This window comes from Pelmatolapia mariae, linkage group LG17, assembly GCF_036321145.2.
Source record: "Pelmatolapia mariae isolate MD_Pm_ZW linkage group LG17, Pm_UMD_F_2, whole genome shotgun sequence".
NCBI lineage: Eukaryota > Metazoa > Chordata > Actinopteri > Cichliformes > Cichlidae > Pelmatolapia > Pelmatolapia mariae.
Window position 1 is genome coordinate 4,692,501 of NC_086242.1, and position 20,126 is coordinate 4,712,626.

Below are 20,126 nucleotides of genomic sequence, written 5' to 3' on the forward strand. Positions count from 1 at the left end.
GTTATGCAAGGATAGATAATGAGTTTGAGACTACATGCACTGTGGGTGAAATTTCCATCTGTAGCCATCATGTCCAGTCTTTCCTGACCCTTTGTTTTTCTTTATCTTTTCCTCTCTCTGGTCCATTTCTAAATGGAGGACCCCGGAGATGTCGTAACAAGCAACTAAACAAACAGTGCATCACTGCTTTGTTAAGGCGAACATAATCAGATAGACTGGGCATTTATTCTAAATGGAGACTACATCTGTAGAGGCCTTTTTCTCCCTCATGGAGAAAACACTGATTTAATTATACTTAACTATATTAGAAAAAATCCTTTCTTTTCTAAATGTGCTTGCTGTAGTTCATACTTTGTTACATTCTTCTTCCCAAACACTCAAAGTGAACAATAACTGAGTGACTTAATGCCCTCACTGTAAGCTGCAATGAGTGCCTCTATTGTTACCCTGGATTACAGCTCTCTGACAAGTTTTGGGAAGCTAGCCAAAAGGGATTAATGCAGACTCACTCCTGTAATGCCCTCAACCATCGTGCCATTAAGTCACAGTCTTCTCAGATGACCTGATAGTTACGTCAGCTTCACCTGGAGCCACCTCTGATGTATGCAGTTTTTAAAAATATGCATTAACTTGACATTTTATTACCAAATTTAGGTCAACAAGCCTTGTAGTGTAGCTGTACACACACTTGTTAAAATGCCAGGTTTTTCTGATGTTAAAAAAATAGATCACAATAAATCATTTCAACACTTTTCTTACCTCTAATGTGACAATATAAGACAATAATAAGCTAGTTGTACGTGTGCGCACCCTTATGCTAAAACTGCGTTGAAGCACATTTTGATTTAATTACAGCATTCAGTCTTGTTTGGTAGGAGTTTTATCAGCATTGCACATCTTGACTTGCAAATATTTGCCCACTCTCTTACAAAATGACTCCAAATCTGTCAGATTGTGAGGGCATGTCTTGCACACAGCCTTCTTTAGGCCACAGATTTTGTACTGGATTTAGATCTGGGCTCTGGATGGGTTGTTCCAAAACTTTAATTTTCTTCTTTTCCAATGAAGCCATTCATTTGTTGATTTGGATGTATGCTTGGGATTTTGGATCAAAAGTGATATTTGGAAGTGTTCATAATTCCCTCCTCCTTGACTAAAACCCCAGTTCCAAAAGAAAAGCAGCCCCAAAGCATGACGTTGCCACCACCATGTTTCACCAACCCTGCATCCCTACCCCACAGACCAGACATGTGGAGACTGTTAGTTTTTTAGTGTGTAGTACACAACCAGTACTTGCCTGAAAGTACTGGTTAGTACTGGTACTCTTTCAGTGGTGCTACAGGTCTCTCGGCAGCCTCCCTGACCAGTTTTCATCTTGTCTTTTCATTAATTACAGTGGTCCCTCGTTTATCGCGGGAGTTACGTTCTAAAAATAACTTGCAATAGCTGAAATCTGCGAAGTAGCCAACTTTATTTTTTACAATTATTATAGATGTTTTAAGGCTGTAAAACCCCTCACTACACACTTTTACACTTTTCTCAGACAGGCATGAAGATTTTCTCACTTTTCTCTCTTGTTTAAACACTCTCAAAGTTCAAACCTTGTAGAAACATAAGTCCAGTATTATAGAATGAAACCAAAGATCAAACCCTGTTTTCAGGTCCAGAACATGGAATTAGAGCAGCTGCGAGAGATTCAACATTAATGAATCAATGGTACGGAAGTAGAGGAAGCAAGAAGAATGAGTTGAGTAAAGTTTGACTTATCTGACTGTTTTGTTTCGCTTAATGCGCCTTATGGTCTGAAAAATACGGTAACTTCTACCTTCCTTTAGCATGTCCAGAAGTCCAACTTTTTGTGCGATGGTTAGCATCTTCCTCTGCTTTCTTGGTGCTACCGCAGCTGCCTTTGACGGTGCAAAAATGTTTCGTCAACATTGTTGTGTTTGTTGGGGAGAAAACTTAGAAACATACAGTACAGCACTTCAGAGTCACACTGCTAGGGATCGAAGATTTATGTAAATTTGACAAGCTGAATGCATTCTGTACTGTACAGGAGACACGGCACGGAGGAGATTGATTGACGATGGTCTACAGCCAATCAGGACGCAGAACACAAAAAAAGCATGAAAAATTGCAAAAAAAAATCAGTGAAACAGCAAGGCCACGTTAAAGCGAAGGACCACTGTACAAGGGGACATCGTCTTATAATTTTTCTGATTTTTGATGACTGTCTTCAATCTAATGCTGTGGAAATTGTTTTTGTACCCTCACTGCACCTTTCAACGATGAGATCTGATGCTTTGTGAGTTCTCTGTGCCTTTTGCTGTAGCATGCAATTGAGTGAATGTCAGGAAAATCCTGCTAGGAAAGCTGAACTTTTTGGGACTTCTCTTCACAACACAGAGCTGACAGTTATAATACTCTTACAGGAATACAGTTACTGCAGGTAGGACTGTCTGCCTCTGTCCTGCTTTCATCAGTGCTGTAATCCCAGAGAAGGAGCCTGCTAAATAGCTGGGATCTGATGTCACGCACGCACAATGACACCTCTGTGGACCTTTGCTACTGTAGCTTCACCGACATCCTTCTTTTCCTTTCCTTCTAAGCCTTTTGCTTTTTTTCTGTAGACTCTTGCTGTGACGAATGTGTGAGTACAGGCTTCATGCAAAGTGCCACATCCTCACACATACACTGAGAGTTAATGAGCACCAGTGGACACCAACAGTACTGACACTTTTTTATTCTGAGAGTCTGTTTTTTCATTGTTATTCTAACCTTTCTGGGGTTTGACTGTGGCCTTTGAAGAATCCATTTACTTCCTGCTAACAGTGAGGTTTTCCTTCACATGCCCATCATTATTATTTACCATTTATTTCTACTAGTATTGCAGTATTGATACTAATAGAACTGTTTTCTATTCCTGTTTTCATCCAGGGTTTGCTATAAACAGTCTTCACCATTTTAATCCCCTGTCCAAATATTTCCCTTCAGCATTTCCACTTCCTCTTCAGGTCGACTGTTAGTGCAGTGATAAAAAGTGGAGGAGGAAATGATGTAACAGGGAAGTGTTTTTATTTGAAGGAAGGCAAACAGAGCAATTCCTTAATGAAATCTATGGGTGGGACTGTTTACCCAGAGCTCGCTCGCTCTCCCTCACTCCTGAACAGTGTGGGCACTGTACGGTGCACGGGCAGCGTGCTGACACTGGTTTCCACATACATAAAAAGACATGCTCAGTGAAAACTGTTTCTTTCTTCAGCTTAGCTGCACTTTCACCATTAAGCCAGCAAAGTCAATGTTATTTATTTGTGTCCAGTGTGAATCCAGAAGTTGAATTTGTATTGTTAGATGTGGTTTCTCACTTAGTTACATTAAAGCAATAAATCTACTTGGTTAAACATAGGAGATGATCATTTGTTGGGTAACACTGTCACATTAACAACAGTTAAAGCCCTTCTCCCAGCTCTGAAAGGTAACTTGCCCATACGCGACCTCCACAACCTATCCCAAGTGCAGCACTCTGCAAAAGTCTTGAGCCACGTCTCACCTCTAGTGTGGTCTCTTTCTCCCTCTCTGTCTGCCAGGATTCGTCCTCAGCTGCCCAAAGAGAAGATTGAGGGCTGTCACATCTGTACGTATGTGATGCCAGGAGAACCCCAAGTGGTCCTGGGCAAGGACAAGGCCTTTACCTATGATTATGTCTTCGATATGGACACCCAGCAGGAGACGATCTATACCCACTGCACCGAGAGGCTCATCGAGGGTTGCTTTGAGGGCTACAACGCCACAATCTTTGCATATGGACAGGTTAGTCAGCAGGCTTTTACTGCACACGTATTGGTAGAAGGGCATGGAGCGTTGCCTTCTTTACTCATGTTAACAGCACACCGGTATGGCATGAATATACACAAGCTCAGTCACATATTCACATTCAGTCAAAGTTTTGCTCAAGGGAGCGGCACTCCTTCCAGAAACAAAAGATTTATGGCATCATGTGATATGAAGCTGATTTCATTTCACATCGGTAGGCAAGCAATAAAGGAGCCTCAGCAGCTCTGTGCTGCCGATATGTTCCAACATGTCCTCATCACCACAGCTTTGTATTGCCTCTAATAAATTAGAATAAGAGGGAATGATAGATATGGAAGTTCATTATCCAATCAAAACAAAGTAGAAAGTGTCTGCTTCACATTATGCCAGAGCAGGAAAGTAAACCAAGAAGTCAAAACATATTTTATGGCATTAAACATTATGGATTAACATGCATCCTGAAAGCAGTTGATTGGTGCCACTCTCATCTCTGAAGCTATGGCAGCCAGTTCCACAGTTGCTTTGCAAAAAGACTGGAAACAGAGGAAAGCAGCAAGGTCATTTGCCCCTTGGTTTTGAAATGGACAGATATGCAAAATCCTTTTGTTTTATGTAGAAGTTATAGTTCTGCAAGTGTATAATTGTGAAAAACGTGGATTATGTATGTATTGTACGGTAACATTAAGGCCTGTGCATTGCAAAACAGCTCAACTGTCTAAAATGTTAGGCTCTATTTTTTCTTAACCTGTTCTGACCAGTGGAGGCTCTCCACTAGACGTGGTCCAAATATAGATAACTTCGATACCAACGGAATTAATTGCACAGTTATTTAGTGTTCATTAAAGTGCGTTCAGATAATTAGCCTTAATCAGTTAAAAATATTGGTACTGGTATCGGCAGTACTGGCACTGTTTTTACTTGGTATCAGATCGATAGCAAAATTGCACAAAGCTACTCTGGACACAAATACGTGAACTTCAAAAGTCTGTGCATGTTTGTGCTGCACATGTCATTTATATGTCATAGTGTGATATAAACTGTGGCTTTGCTGATTTAATGTAGTCACAAATCAGAAACAGAACAACATTAATTTAATGCATCAGTGTGGAAACAAAGTAAAAATCACCTTGAGTGGGGAGCCAGTCACTCTGATCATTGTTAATCCTTGCCATCGACACAACACCATTTTTTGGCCTTTGTGAATATGAGTGACGGCCTGGAACAGCCTCAGCATGACACCAACGCTTTACTCACAGGCAAAGGAGGAAAGAAAGGTGCAGCGACACTGAGGACTATAGTGGCAAAAAATAACAGCTTAGTTTTATTCAGTGTGATTTAAAGGGTTTTTGTATTGAAATTCAATGTACAAAGAGACACTCTGTCATTGAACAACTGCTTTTTAAACGTCCCTCTTCTTACCCTTCCTCGGAGCTCCTCTTTGTGTTCATTATTCTGTCCTCACATTGTTCCCTCGCCCGTTATTTTTCTGACAAAGAGCCTTTCACGGGGCACGGCAGCGGCCCAACACACTCATTCACACGCATGCACACAAACACGGTAATCACACAGGTGTGGCCTTGCAGAATAAAACTGTCTTTCTCGATCATCTGTCGGCACAAACACGCACGCGCTCCTGTCGGGGCCTCTCTGGCGTTTCGGTGGGGAGGAGAGGGGTGAATTTGAACCCCAATGTCGCATTCCTCTTTGTGTCACCATGACTCCGACCCATCCCCCTGTCTTTTCCTCCCTGTCCAGACCGGTTCGGGGAAGACGTACACCATGGGAACTGGCTTCGATGTCAACATCGGAGAGGACGAGCTGGGCATCATTCCCCGGGCCGTGAACCACCTGTTCAGAGGAATCGAGGAGCGCAGACAGGCCGCCACTGAGCAGGGCAGGCCTGTTCCTGAATTCAAGATCAATGCACAGTTCCTAGAGGTGCAGAAACACACACACTCACATCCACAAACAACGCAGAGCAACTCAGTTGGTAACATAGAACATCATCAGCAATCTGATAAATAACTTAAAGTCAGTTTGTTAGACATAGCGAGAGCATGCAGACAGCAAGAGGTCAAAGGTCAGCATAGGGTGTATCAGTTCAGGTTGTTAAAGTGCGCAGATAACCGATAACAGATAACCCGACTGCCATTAAACTGTCATTAGCCTGTCTCCGAGGTCGGCTTTATTTTTAACTGCCAGCAAGTGGCTGCTAACAGCTGGTGAGGGAGCAGCTGAAGGGAAAAAATGGCGCTTCTGACGGTGACATAATAATTTACGCTCTGCACGACGTCGTCTAATCTGTCGGCTGTTTGTTAATTATTTATTACTTTCTTGTTTTTTAGCTTTACAACGAGGAGGTGCTCGATTTGTTCGACACAACTCGAGACCTCGAGGCCAGGAAGCAGAAATCCAACATCAAAATCCACGAGGACGCCAATGGAGGCATCTACACGGTGGGGGTCACCACCCGCACCGTCACCTCTGCAGCCGAGGTCAGTTTCGAAAACCTGGAAAAAACGCTAAAAGCGGCTCAAATATACTACTGTTTTTTGGGGGGGATTTTGCGAGGGGGGTCACAATAAGTAGCTTTAATGGACCAAGATGATGGGTTTTAAATGAGCCTACGCAAACTGGAAGTTAATGATCTTTTTTGTAGAATATAGTTTTGCGTTTTGAGGGTGATGTCTTAAATTTTTATAAGTGATAAAACCCACTCAGAAAGTGACTCATGTGCTGAAGATTTAGGCTAAACGACAGGCCCAAAGCTTTCAAAATACCTGGGATGGCGGCAGCACACACCCTGTTACAATGGTGGTAATCTTAATTTAATTCAGTGGTCCCCAACCTTTTTTGCGCCACGGACCAGTTTATGTCCAACAATATTTTCACAGACCGGCCTTTAAATTGTCGCGGATAAATACAACAAAATAAAACCAGTACAGGTACCAAAAAGAAGATTTATTCATAACACACAGGAAAAGACCCAGGGAAACTGAGTTAATGGTAAAAACCCTGAAAACCATAAATTTCACACCTGAGCATTAACTCTCGCGGCCTGATACCAAACGACTCACGGACCAGTACCGGTCTGTGGCCTGGGGGTTAGGGACCGCTGATTCAATTCATTTTGTTCACAACGCTGTAAAAATACACTTGTTACACTGTGCAAAAGTTTCTAGCCTCCCTTCATTACTTGATATTTCACCTGCATTTAGTAGTTTTTTAATGGGAGCTTTAGGAACAGCTCTTCAGGCCTTCTATATGTGTATTTTTTCCCCCTTTTCAGTTCAGTCCTTGAGCTGACCACTTTCAGAGGAATATTTTGGGGGTTTTTTGTCAAGCCATTTAACACCAATCTACTAAGACTTTAAGCATGCCTCACAGCAAGAAGGTCCTGAGTTCAATTCCACCATCAGGCTGGGGTCTTTCTGTGTGGAGTTTTCATGTTCTCCCCATGTTTGCATGGGTGCAAACATGTTCCTCCAACAGTACAAAGACACAGTGGGGATAGGTTAATTGGAAACACTAAATTGCCCATAGGTGTGAATGCGGGAGTGAATGTGAGTGCGAATGGTTGTCTCTGTCTGTGTGTTAGCCCTGCGACAGACTGGTGACCTGTCCAGGGTGTACCCCGCCTTCGCCCTAAGCCAGCTGGGATAGGCTTGAGTGACCCTGAAAAAGGATGAGCAGAAACAAGTGGATGGATGGATGTATCTGTCAGATGGCTCAATAAACTCTAGAATCATCTGGCAATTTTTTCATATTGTATCATAAAGTGCTTTGTTACTAGCAGCCTATTTAGTTCTCACATGGCAAACACAGAGATAACAGTCTAACAGGCATAAAGTAGAATTTTTACAGCAACAAGGTGATTCCCAAAGAGCTATTAGCCAAAAACTTGGCATATCTCGGCGTTGTGTGCAGCATGTCCTTTAAAAAATTTGAGGAACCTGGATGAGTGGAGGACAAAACATGAACATTATCTGAATGCTGTCATCCTGTTAAGAAATAGAAAAAAAGCCAATAAAGACCTGACACAGGACCTGAAGATGCATCTGGCCTGAGTCTGATCTCAAACACTGCCATTGCAGTAACAGTGAAACACTATCAGTCATCTCCAGAGCCTGGGCCTCAACATTATTGAAGCAGCGTGGGATCATGCTGACAAAGAACTGAACAAAAGGCAGAAACATCCAAAGAAGATTTTTCTTTTTCCTCGCTAAATAGAAAAAGATGAGTGCTGCTCAAGAGTTTTGCACAGTAGTGTTTACATTCAGTGAGTAGGATTTCTCTCCAGCAGAGACTCACATCTCCCAGTGAGGAAGTCATCATTAAGTTCTTGTAGTCTTTTTACCTTTCAGCTGATAAAGTCTCTTAAATGAACTCTTCAATGATCACAGTGGTTAGGAACAGTCTCTATGTTTAGATTTCTGTGTAGCTCAGAAATGATATGAGAAAGCACACAATTTTTTGTCATCTATTTCTTCCACCTCTCCTCTAACAGATGATTCAGTGTCTGAAGCTGGGCGCTCTGTCTCGCACCACCGCCAGCACCCAGATGAACGTCCAGAGTTCACGCTCCCATGCCATCTTCACCATCCACTTGTGCCAAGTGCGAGTCTGCTCCCCTGATAACAATGTAGGTATTGTTATGAAAGGCAGCCGAGGACTGGTGTGTTTGGATCACTCGCAGTTCTGTTTATTTACTTTACTTTCCCTTTTCGTCCAGGATAACGCAACGGATAACCGTCTGGCTAACGACTCGGAGATCGATGAGTTTGAGACTCTGACGGCCAAGTTCCACTTTGTGGACCTGGCGGGTTCTGAGAGATTAAAGAGAACTGGAGCTACAGGAGACAGAGCAAAAGAGGGCATCTCCATCAACTGTGGGCTGGTGAGGAAGCTCTACGGAGAACTTTAAACAGTAAACAGTAAACACTGCGCTGTCGTCATGGTCCACTTAATTTAGTTTGAGCTGCATTTAATAGGGCAGTGATGAAAAGCAAGTAAGAGACCAGCATTTACCAGTGTGTGGAGCAGGAGGGACCCCTGATGGACAGAATAGGAATTACACCATTGATTTCTTCCATGAGCACAAATGACCTTATTTATAGTGAATACTGATGACAAGGAAACTAAGGCTGAATGTTTGTCCTCCTCTCCCGTGTCCTTCCTTAGCTCGCCCTGGGAAATGTCATCAGTGCTCTTGGAGACAGGAGTAAGCGCTCCACTCACGTGCCTTACAGAGACTCCAAACTGACCCGGCTGTTACAGGACTCACTAGGTGGCAACAGGTTTGTGGGGAAGAATCTGCTGAATGTGTATTTAATGTGATATCTCTTCAAATAAATATTAGATATGCATTTAAATATCCATACTAGCCATAAGAAATCAACAGGATTGATCGTTATTCTTGCATCCTCCAGTCAAACTGTGATGATCGCCTGCATCAGCCCGTCAGACAGGGACTTCATGGAGACCTTGAACACACTAAAATACGCCAACCGGGCCCGGAACATCAAGAACAAGGTGATGGTGAACCAGGATAGGGCCAGCCAGCAGATCAGCGCCCTGAGGACAGAGATAGCACGACTGCAGATGGAGCTGATGGAGTACAAGACTGTAAGAGCGTGGCACAGGCGGGAATAATTTCACAAATACAGTCCATGTAGAGGACATGAGCGGAGTCATATTTGGCCCTTTTGTCGATTGTTTAGGGAAAGCGCATGGTGGGTGAAGATGGCATGGAGGGCATCAACGACCTGGTCCATGAAAACTCCATGTTGCAGACGGAGAATAACAACCTGAGAGTGAGAGTGAAGGCCATGCAGGAGACCATTGATGCCCAGAGAGCCCGACTCACTCAGATCCTCAGTGACCAGGCAAACCAGGTTCTTGCCAAAGCAGGTAGGCCATTTTCAAAAAAGCTCATACAACATATGTCTCACACAGCCTCATGACACAGCTGGTTTTGCTGATACTGTATATGCTGTATCATATTTTTATTTTTTATATAGTTCTAGTCTTTGTAGAACTGGGATTTTAGTATTAAAAAGTGGTTGGTTGGTTTACAGTGAGACGTCATCATAAGAACCAGTCCGTTTACTATGTATAGCCATATACACAGCAGGGCCTTGGGCTAAATGCTAATGTTAGCATGCTATAACGCTAGCATGTTGGCAGGTTTTTGTCCACCCTTGCAGTTTTACGTGAGCAAGCTAACACGTGCTAAGACAAAATGTCATCAGTTCTGAAGTGTTTCTTCATAAATCACTTACTGTCTATTCTGAGCTGAGCATTTTGCCTACTGCCATGTTGGTTTTCCACCCTTACCCTTTCCTAGCCTAACTGGATGATCTGATTGACAAACCCAGGACGTACAGTTGTAATATGTGAGTTTCAAAGTAACCAGTAGTCAGAGTAGAGCTGCTACCCCAGCCAGTTGAGGTGGTTCGGGCATCTGATTAGGACGTCTCCTGAACGCTTGCTAGGTGAGGTGTTTTGGCCATATCCCACTGGGAAGAGACCCAGAGGGTTTGAAAGAATCTCAGTGAGAACCAGGAAGAGCTTGAGGATGGGGCGGAGTGAGGGAGGGTGTCTCTGCTTAATCGGACCCAGACGATGATGCTTATTATGCATAATTAGGCTTATAGACTTCTTTTTGGAACCCAAATCACTATCCCCTTGCTGATATGTCGGTCTTTTATATACAGTTTATGTTTTAAACCAGTATGTCAGATAAAATAACCACTAAACATGTTTCTGAAATGATTTTAAGTTATTAGTTTTATAATTAAAATAGTTTTATATCTACCTTTGATTGTAGGTGAAGGTAACGAAGAAATCGGCAACATGATTCAGAACTACATCAAAGAAATCGAGGAGCTCAGGTACGAAAGGAGACCAGATTTTAGCCTTAGCCATGGCCAGATCACAGGAACGTGTCTGCAACAAAAGTATAACTTCACATTAAAATGTGCTGCAAGTGTTTAGCAACAGCAACAACTGTGTCATGTAACTCGTTCCTCAGAGCCAAACTTCTGGAGAGTGAGGCCGTGAACGAGAACCTCAGGAAGAACCTGTCCCGGGCCTCCACTCGTTCCTCGCTGTATGGCGGCCCCGCCCTCCTTGCTCCAGGGAAGGAGGCCAGGGACGTCATCGAGATGGCCAAGAAGGACCTGGAGAAACTCAAGAAGAAGGAGAAAAAGAAGAAAAAGAGGTACGTGTTCAAGTTGGCACATAGTTGTGAAGCTCTAGTCCGATCCTGGAAGTGCGTAAGAATAACGGCCGCTTTGCCAGGAAGTAGAAATTGGAGAGCTGTTAATGTGCAGCCAGAGTGTCGCCTCTTGGCGTGTTGTAATTATCTGCTGATTCCCTGCATTAGCAGTTTACACCCTGTTGTTTCTTTAATGGAATGCGTGCTGGATTCAGTCGCCACTTCTCCAACACGCTGGAGGCCATTGATCGCTTATCCTTTTGCTGCATCTGTCTTGTATATTTTTATTTCTATACATGCTTGGGATCTGCAAGTTACAAAGAATTGTTCATTTTCTTTAAATCAGGATTTCTCATATGAAATCTGCCTTTCTTTACATCGCCATAACCAAAATCCATCATCTGAGCTGCTGTTTTGGGGGTTTTTGTCACTCACCTCTTGCTGATCTCTCTCGCCTTCTCTCTCTGTCTCTCTCTTGTAAACGTCCCTCGTTTTCCCCCAAATTCTGTGGCCTGTCTGCTCTCTTTACCTCCGCCGTCCTCACCCCTCCCCACCTCCATCCTTCTCACCGAAGACTGAGGCAGTACGAAGAGAATCACCATCATGAGCTTGAGGACGCCAGGTTTGCCGCCTCCCATCAACAAATGGGGTTCAAATACTCAATCTGAAACTGGCAATGGAATTTGTGCCCTTCCCTTGAAGTGATTTTAGCTGATTGTCGACCCAAGTCTTCCTTCTTTTCCAAATTCCCGAAGCAACTAACTTTTTCTGCACCTACAGGTGGTTCACGGTCCTGCAAAGGGAGCAGGGAACTTAACCAGCTCTTTCCTCGCCCTCTTTTTCCCTTTTCACTGCACACTGCAGGGTGTTGATCAGATCACGTTTTGCGATACCAAAACCATTGAAAACATATGAAATTTGGAGCTGGAGTTGATAAATATCACACATTTTGCTGTAGCATGTGGCATTTGATCAGCAGATCTTTGCAGTGTGCGGCGGCTCCTAATGTAATGTGGATGGTAGTTACTGATTGTGTAATCTCTTCATCTCTCCCACTGTGTCCTCCATGTTTGTGAAATCACAATGAAATCATTCATTAATCACGCCTATAATCATTTGCATGTGTCATTCATTCGTATTTGTTGTGATTTAACTTCCTATTAGTCCAAATTTGACTCATGGGACTGTAGCATTTCCTTCTTAGACAGAGAGCTAACACTCTTTCTCTCCTTTAGTGTTGTCAAAGAGGAGCTGCCGGACAACGATCAGGAAAGAGGAAACGAGGAGGCAGAGGTGGTAGGTGGCTGGATTAAATAACTTAAACTGTAAATATAATATGTAAATGTCACATATTACTCAGCGTTTGTCCTTTCATTTTACCAGGAGGGCAGCGACCACGAAGAGGGCGAGGATGCTGATGGAGAAGAGGAGGACTTTGAGATGGCAGGAGAGGAGACATCTGAGGAGTCTGACTCTGAAGAACTGGATGAGAAAGGTACAGCTATCCAGAGGGAATGAAATATCAAAATAAGAGCTCATCTTTGTTTCCCCAGACAAAACTGTGCACAGATTGTGAAGAAACCTCACCCTGAACTTCATGTTTCTTTTTGGGGGTGTGCAGAAAACGTTCAGGCCGACCTGGCCAACATCACCTGTGAGATCGCCATCAAGCAGAAGCTGATCGATGAGTTGGAGAACAGCCAGCGGCGTCTGCACACTCTCAAGCAGCAGTATGAACAGAAGCTGATGATGCTGCAGAACAAGATCAGAGACACGCAGCTGGAGAGGGACAAAGTGCTGCACAACATGGGTAAGATGGAGAAATTAGGATCTGCCTGTTCAAAGAGGATTAAAGAGCAAAGGAAATGAAACTTACTCCATCCACAGGTTCAGTGGAGTCCGGTACGGAGGAAAAGGCCAAACGGATCAAAGCCGAGTACGAGAGGAAGCTGAGCTCCATGAACAAAGAGCTGCAGAAGCTCCAGTCTGCCCAGAAGGAGCACGCCCGCCTGCTGAAGAACCAGTCACAGTACGAGAAGCAGCTCAAGAAACTCCAGCAGGATGTGACCGAGATGAAGAAAACCAAAGTAAAGCTCCTTCTTTTCATTTTGGGATAAGCAGCACTTTTCACACTTGTCTTGTAGCTGCGCTGCTACACTTGCTGTGTTATGCTTGTCCACCAGGTGGCACTGATGCGCCAGATGAAGGAGCAGCAGGAGAGAAACAGGGCCACAGAGTGCAGGAGGAACAGAGAGATAGCCTCACTGAAAAAAGACCAGCGCAGAGCTGAGGTAAGAGGCACAGAAACATTCGTGTCTTATAAAGTTGCTTTTGGATCATAAAGACAAAACTAAAATCAAGCTTGTCTCACAGCACCAGCTGAGGCAGCTCGAGGCCCAGAAGAGACAGCAGGAGCTGATCCTCCGTCGGAAGAATGAAGAGGTAAAACACCGTTGAGGGAGGCAATGATGACTATGTTACATGTGGCTTTGTTATACCTGTTCTCTGTGTCAGGTGACCGCTCTTAGGCGCCAGGTGAGGCCCGTGTCCGGAAAGGTGATCAGGAAAGTGAGCCTACCTGAACCTCCTCAGGAACCCTCTCATAGAGCAGTCCCAGGACGGCTGCAGTCCTCTAGTGCAAGCTCTTCCAACGGAGCCAGGTAACCCGTGTCAGCGCATTTACAGCGTGAGTGTGCATGTCAGCTGAGTGAGACGTCTGAAAGAATGCCTTCTTCTTTAGGAGTTCCCCAGTGCGGATGGGAAGTATCTACCTCAACAGATCAGCCAGGGCCAAGTGGCAGTCACTGGAGAGACGCATCAATGACATCATCATGCAGAGGATGACCATCTCTAACATGGAGACGGATATGAACCGACTACTGAAGGTAATGTTTAACCGTGGTCGTGAGCCCACATCAGCTGGTCGATACAGTATTACAGTTTTTTTTCAATACTCAGCAAATGGAAAATGGTAAAAATCGCAATAACATGAAGTATTGAGAAGTATTGTGATAATATCCAGTTTGCTGAACTCACATAGGCCCCACTACTTTAGCTGCTTTAGCCTGCACACAGTCGTTGCCCATCTGCAAGCTGCTTTGCAACCCACTTCCAACCCAGCTGTCATGCTGTTTCTGTTGTCACTGATGAATGCTACAGGAGTCTTACTGCTACTCTCCTACTTTAGAGCCCAATTACTGCAGAGAGAGAGAGAGATGTTTGTGTGTAGTGGCACCAACTAAAATGTTTTCAAAATGCTTCTTTGTCCTCCTGTCCTTCTAACCTCTGTTCTCGCCTTTTCTCCAGCAACGTGAGGAGCTGACTAGACGACGTGAGCGAGTGTCTAGGAAAAGAGAAAAAACGGCAGTAGACGGCGCAGACGCCGACCGCTCCCTGGCGTCTCTGAACGAGGAGCTGGAGTCCCTGAGCGCCAACATCGACTACATCAACGACAGCATCGCCGACTGCCAGGCCAACATCATGCAGATGGAGGAGGCCAAGGTGAGAGAACAGCAGCAATCGGCCGCGCGTGATCCCAGTGTTTATTCGAGTCTGTTTGTAATGCTTCATAAAAGAAGGGCAGTATGATGTTCACACACTCGCACACAGCTCATAACGATGCAAACACTATCATCGCTACCTCATTAGCGAGAATGGGCTTGCATGGGGCTGTCACCCTTGGGCAATCAATTTGGGAAATAATTGCAGTTCTGCACCGCTGACAGTCCCAGAGCATTTTGGGCCCCACTTTGACAAACAGGCATCAGGCGCCTATTTGTCAAAACAACAATGACTCAATAAAACAACAACCCACCGGCAGCGCAGCCCATTAATGCAGCCAAAGCAGCCTAATGATGGCAGCTGATCAGCCGTGTATACGTGTAAGTTTTTGTTTGCACGTATAACGTTTACACTTTGAGTTTTGTACCTCACATTCATGCCATCAGCCACTCACGATGCTCTTTAAGCTGCTGCACAGAACTGTTGAGTTTAAAGTGTGCAATTTAGGAATTAGAGATCCACGGCTCCTGAAAACCTCTGATTTGCTGCCGCTTGGGTTAAACTGTGCAATTATTTATCAATAGTAAGCCTGGGGTCACTAATGAGATAGCACTGAGAGCGGTGGTATGTAATGCTGCGTTGGCTGAAATGTGTGTTGCTGGAAATCTCTGCAGGCTTAGAATTGGGTTGCTAACTGATAGTGTTAGACTAGTGATTCATTAAATTGCATCCCGGCCGTGGGTGAAAGTTTTATAGCAGCTAACAATGTTTGCTCTCATAATCCAATCAGTTTGAGATTTTTTTCTGTTTTAATTGTCCTGTTAAAAAAGAAGTACAACGCTAATCAAATGCACTTGAATGCACCTCTATAAAATCAGATGTTTTGGCAATTTGGCGGTCTGGGAATGTCCGCTGTGTTCTAACACAGGGCCCCCCCAATCTTCCCATGAGTAGACGTCCCAGAAAATTATCCCCAAGTTCAGACTATGCAATCCTCACCAAAGACCTACACCAGAGAGTTGCTGCAGATTTCGCATCTGAACTAACTACAAGACTTCCGGAACAGTGTCCTTTAGACGCAGACGAGACCAAAGTGGAGATGTTTAGCTGTAAAGCACAGCGTCACATTTGGAGAAAACCAGACCAAGCACTTTTGCACAAACACCTCATGCCAACTGTCAAGCACGGTGGTGCCAGAGTAATGATTTGGGCTTGATTTGCAGCTCAGGACCCGGGCACCTTGTAGTCATTGAGTCGACCATGAACTCCTCCATGTGCCAAAGTGTTCTAGAGTCAGAAGTGAGGCCAAGCACATCAGGAAATCTCTCACAGAATTGCTGTATATAAAACTTATTTGTGTTAGCTATGGATGAAGGCTAACTGTCCTCATTTGAAATTTACCAGAAAAAGTGACTGTATGTCCCCAAACAGTCCTCTAAATATTGCAGAGGACACACTGTGTGCAAATACAGTGGTATGCAAAAGTATGGGCACCCCTGATAATTTTCATGATTTTCTTTCATAAATCATTGGTTCTTTGGATCAGCAATTTTATTTAAATATATATCATATAGCAGACTAATACAATGATATTTGAGAAGTGAAATGATGTTTATAGGATTTACAGAAAGTGTGCAATAGTTACTTAAATAAAATTAGGCAGGTGCATAAATTTGGGCACCCTTGTCGTTTTATTGATTTGGATACCTTTAGCACTAATTTTTGGAACACAAAATTTGTTTGGTAAGCTCATTGACCCCTGACCTAAATACACAGGTGAATCCAATAATGAGAAAGGGTATTTAAGGTGGCCAATTGCAAGTTTTTCCCCTCTGTGAAGTGTGGCAACAGGGGAGCCTCAAAACAACTCTCAAATGACCTGAAAACAGAGATTGTTCAACATCATGTTTAGGGGAAGGATACAAAAATCTATCTCAGAGTTTTCAGTTGTCAGTTTCCACTGTGAGGAACATAGTGAGGAAATGGAAGACCACAGGCACAGTTCTAGTTAAGGCCGGAAGTGGCAGGTCAAGAAAAATCTTAGATAAGCAGAGGCAAAGAACATCATCTTGCTGCAGATGGTGTCACGGTGCATTCAAATATTCAGCACACTTTGCACAAGGAGATGCTGTATGGGAGAGTATTGCAGAAGAAGGCTTTTCTATGCACATGCCACAAACAGAGTCACTTGAGGTATGCTAAAGCACATTTGGACAAACCAGCTTCATTCTGGAATAAGGTGCTGTCGACTGATGAAACTAAAATTGAGTTATTTGGACATAACAAGAGGCGTTGCGTTGTGTTCTGTTTCTGCATGGCAGAAACAGAACACAACATTCCAAGAGAAACACTTGCTACCCACAGTAAAATGTGGTGGCGGTTCCATCATGCTGTGGGGCTGTGTGGCCAGGGCAAGTACTGGGAATCTTGTTAAAGTTGAGGGTCGCGTGGATTCCAGTCAGTATCAGCAGATTCTTGAGTTCAAGAATCAGTGACAAAGTTAAAGTTGCACGAGGACTGGATCTTTCAACAAGACAACGACCCTCAACACTGCTCAAAATCTACTAAAGCATTCATGCAGAGGAACAAATACAGCGTTCTGGATTGAGCCATCTCACTCCCAGGACCTGAATATTATTGAAAATCTATGGTGTGACTTAAAGCAGGCTGTCCATGCTCGGAAACCATCAAACCTGATTGAACTGAAGATGTTTTGTAAAGACGAATGGTCCAAAATACCTTTAACCAGAATCCAGATTCTCATTGGAACGTACAGGAAGCGTTTAGAGGCTGTTATTTCTCCAAAAGGAGGATCTACTAAATATTGATGTCATTTTTCTGTTGGGGTGCCCAAATTTATGCACCTGCCTAATTTTGTTTAAGTAACTATTACACACTTCTGTATATCCTATAAACGTCATTTCACTTCTCAAATATCATTGTGTTTGTCTGCTATATGATATATTTAAATGAAATTGCTGATCCAAAGAACCAATGATTTATGAAGGAAAATCATGATAATTATCAGGGGTGCCCAAACTTTTGCAACTTTTGTTGAGTTCCTCACAGTAAAGTTTTATGAAATGTGTCATCACTGTGGGCTGCAGGAGGAAGGAGACACCGTGGATGCTGCTGCTGTCATCAGTTCCTGTAACCTATCAGAGGCCCGCTTCCTACTTGACCACTTCATGACTATGGCCATTAATAAGGTACCAACAGATGACTCATACCAGATATGTCAAATAAATATTACAAAATATCACAATGTTTATTTCTTATTATACCAACCTTTCTCTAAGTAGAGGTGCTTTATGAATTTAATTGCATAGCGATTATTTGCAGTTAGTCGTCGTGGTAACTCGTTTGCAGTTTGCCTGTTTATCCCGAGCCCGTTTTCTTCGTAACCATGACTCCTTTATGAGATTGAATCTAATGAGACCTTTAATGGAACAACATGATTGAATTAAGTCTCTATTAGATTAGATAAGATTAGATTTGGCGAAACCTAATTGGTCCAGTGAGGAAATGCAGTCAGCCCAGCGGCAAAAGGAGGAAGACTGAGAGCACAAACGAAGAAGTGGAAGTAATTACTGCCTCACACTAAACTGAAAGAGGCCGAGCCTTTATTATGTTTGTTTCTTGCATTGAACAGATGCGGAGGTCGACCTCCGTTATACGAGTACAAACAATTAAAAAGAGCTCTGTGATAATCTCTCTGCTATGCCGGGACTCAGGGTCTGCAGGCGGCTCAAAAGGACTCCCAGCTGAAGGTGATGGAGGGCAGGCTGAAGCAGACGGAGATCAACAGCGCCACGCAGAACCAGTTGCTCTTCCACATGCTCAAGGAGAAAGCTGAGATCAACCCAGAGCTGGACGCATTGCTGGGCAGCGCTTTGCAAGGTAGCGGGCGCCGACAGATCAACTCGGGTCCGAGCCCGTCGGGTGCAATCACCTTTTTCAGTCATCTTTTTAACTGTGTGCGGCTACTTTTTACTTTACAGGCTTCCTCAGCTTGTCCAAAAGAGATGTGAAGAATTTGTCACTATGACGCATCAAATTGTCACTGAAGCCGGTAAAATAACGAGTAGCCTTTTTCCTCATCTTTGGGTTTTGATTTTTGATTTCTGTTTGTTTCTTTCTGTGGTGTTGCTGTGAGCTCAGAGTTAGGTTACCTGTCTCCAGGTGAGTGACAAAAATACACAGCAGTACGTTAGTGAGTGAGAGAGCAAGGCACGTGCACACTACACGATTTCCATTAAATGCTGCTCCCAAACTGTGAACTGTTTTCAGTCTGAATTTTTGTGCAATTCGTTTCCAAATTAGAAAGAAAAAAATCTACATTTGAAAAAATGATGGAATCTTGCCGTGTGCATCACGTGCATCGCAGTCCTGATTAAAACTAACCCGGCTGTCGTAACTGTGCCAGTAATATGCATGACGTATCACCCCACCTGCTAGCCAGTCCCACTTCATGAGGATGAGCTGCGATCATGTGGAAGCAGCAGTTTGCGTGTCAGCCTTTCTGTGTTTGTCTTCTCTTGCATTTTCCTCCATTTCCTTCTCTCCCAGACCACCCTTTATCTAAAACTACACTAAACGACCCCCCGACCTCGTTTATGAACCGCTGCAGCAACATTCTGAACAGTCCCTGACATCTAAAATGTGCCATCAAGGAAGTCACACATGCTTTCCACACTCACAAAGATACATTTTTCTTTGTTTTTCCCTTTTTCTAAATGTGTCTTTATTTGTGTCTGTCATTATTGCAGAGAACGGAGATGACAGCAGTAGTGATGAATCCACCCCCAGTCCAGCCACAGAGGGCAGGTAAATATATACACCTGCACAGGTTATCAATTCAAAAGCACTTTATAGGTTCACAGTGTTAGAAGAAGAAAAAAGTAATTCATGATTTCATGCATCATGATCGCAGAAGTCCCCTTTTGATGAGCATTTTCGCCCCTTGCCGTCTTTGCGATTTAAACGAGTGATGACTGGATCTGTGAAATCGCACGTTCATTGCATGCTAACGACTTTGTGTCACTAACTACTTTGTTGCTTGTACAGAAGCCGGATATAGACAAACCAAATACTAGTTCTTGACAAGGCCTGTTTTTGTTTGTACCATTGTAGCTAACGTAGTTAAGCAGGCAACTTCTTCCTGCATGTTTTTCTGTGCCGCTGTTAGCCGCTGTTAGCCGCTGTTAGCTGGCATTTGTGAAACCTTCGTTGAAGTGGCTCTAACATTGTCAGACTCAGATACTTAGCGAATAAGCTGTAATATGAGCCAACTATCACATGTGTGAAAGCAATCAAACTGTTTATCAGAGAGAAAGTGTGATTTTTAGAACCCTTGAAAGCCTAAAATTAGCTCTCATAATGTTGAAGGGTGAGCTGGATGTCTAGTCTGCTGAACGTGTTTATGCACACGCGTGTGCATTAGAGCCCTGGCTTCAGTTCTGGAGATAAATTTAAGGTGAGGAGGAAGAGGATCACTTTCTATCCAGACGCCAGTTGTGTTTTCTCTTTCCTTTTTTTTCACTTCTTTGGTGAAGAAGAGCGTTCTCAGACAAAACATAGGGATGATGCTGCA

At 43.6% G+C, this 20,126-nt stretch overlaps 1 protein-coding gene across 6 annotated transcripts in view; it reads left to right on the forward strand.

Moving 5' to 3' along the window:
• The window catches only part of LOC134615976 (kinesin-like protein KIF21A), a 45,514-nt gene that overhangs the window by 17,433 nt on the left and 7,955 nt on the right, over positions 1–20,126 (forward strand). Inside the window, exons 2-25 of one of the 6 annotated variants that reach the window (XM_063460694.1) lie at positions 3,588–3,810; positions 5,569–5,751; positions 6,159–6,308; positions 8,321–8,455; positions 8,546–8,710; positions 8,995–9,110; positions 9,243–9,438; positions 9,534–9,723; positions 10,643–10,706; positions 10,847–11,035; positions 11,607–11,654; positions 12,268–12,328; positions 12,416–12,527; positions 12,654–12,842; positions 12,920–13,119; positions 13,216–13,323; positions 13,406–13,474; positions 13,547–13,692; positions 13,773–13,917; positions 14,339–14,533; positions 17,641–17,742; positions 18,268–18,433; positions 18,695–18,715; positions 19,303–19,360. In XM_063460694.1, coding sequence (XP_063316764.1) covers positions 3,588–3,810; positions 5,569–5,751; positions 6,159–6,308; positions 8,321–8,455; positions 8,546–8,710; positions 8,995–9,110; positions 9,243–9,438; positions 9,534–9,723; positions 10,643–10,706; positions 10,847–11,035; positions 11,607–11,654; positions 12,268–12,328; positions 12,416–12,527; positions 12,654–12,842; positions 12,920–13,119; positions 13,216–13,323; positions 13,406–13,474; positions 13,547–13,692; positions 13,773–13,917; positions 14,339–14,533; positions 17,641–17,742; positions 18,268–18,433; positions 18,695–18,715; positions 19,303–19,360 — 3,231 coding nt within the window. Of the gene's footprint in view, positions 1–3,587; positions 3,811–5,568; positions 5,752–6,158; positions 6,309–8,320; positions 8,711–8,994; positions 9,111–9,242; positions 9,439–9,533; positions 9,724–10,642; positions 10,707–10,846; positions 11,036–11,606; positions 11,655–12,267; positions 12,329–12,415; positions 12,528–12,653; positions 12,843–12,919; positions 13,120–13,215; positions 13,324–13,405; positions 13,475–13,546; positions 13,693–13,772; positions 13,918–14,338; positions 14,534–17,640; positions 17,743–18,267; positions 18,434–18,694; positions 18,716–19,302; positions 19,361–20,126 lie in introns of all 6 variants that reach the window. The other 5 variants (XM_063460691.1, XM_063460696.1, XM_063460695.1 and 2 more) reach the window with 5 other exon arrangements.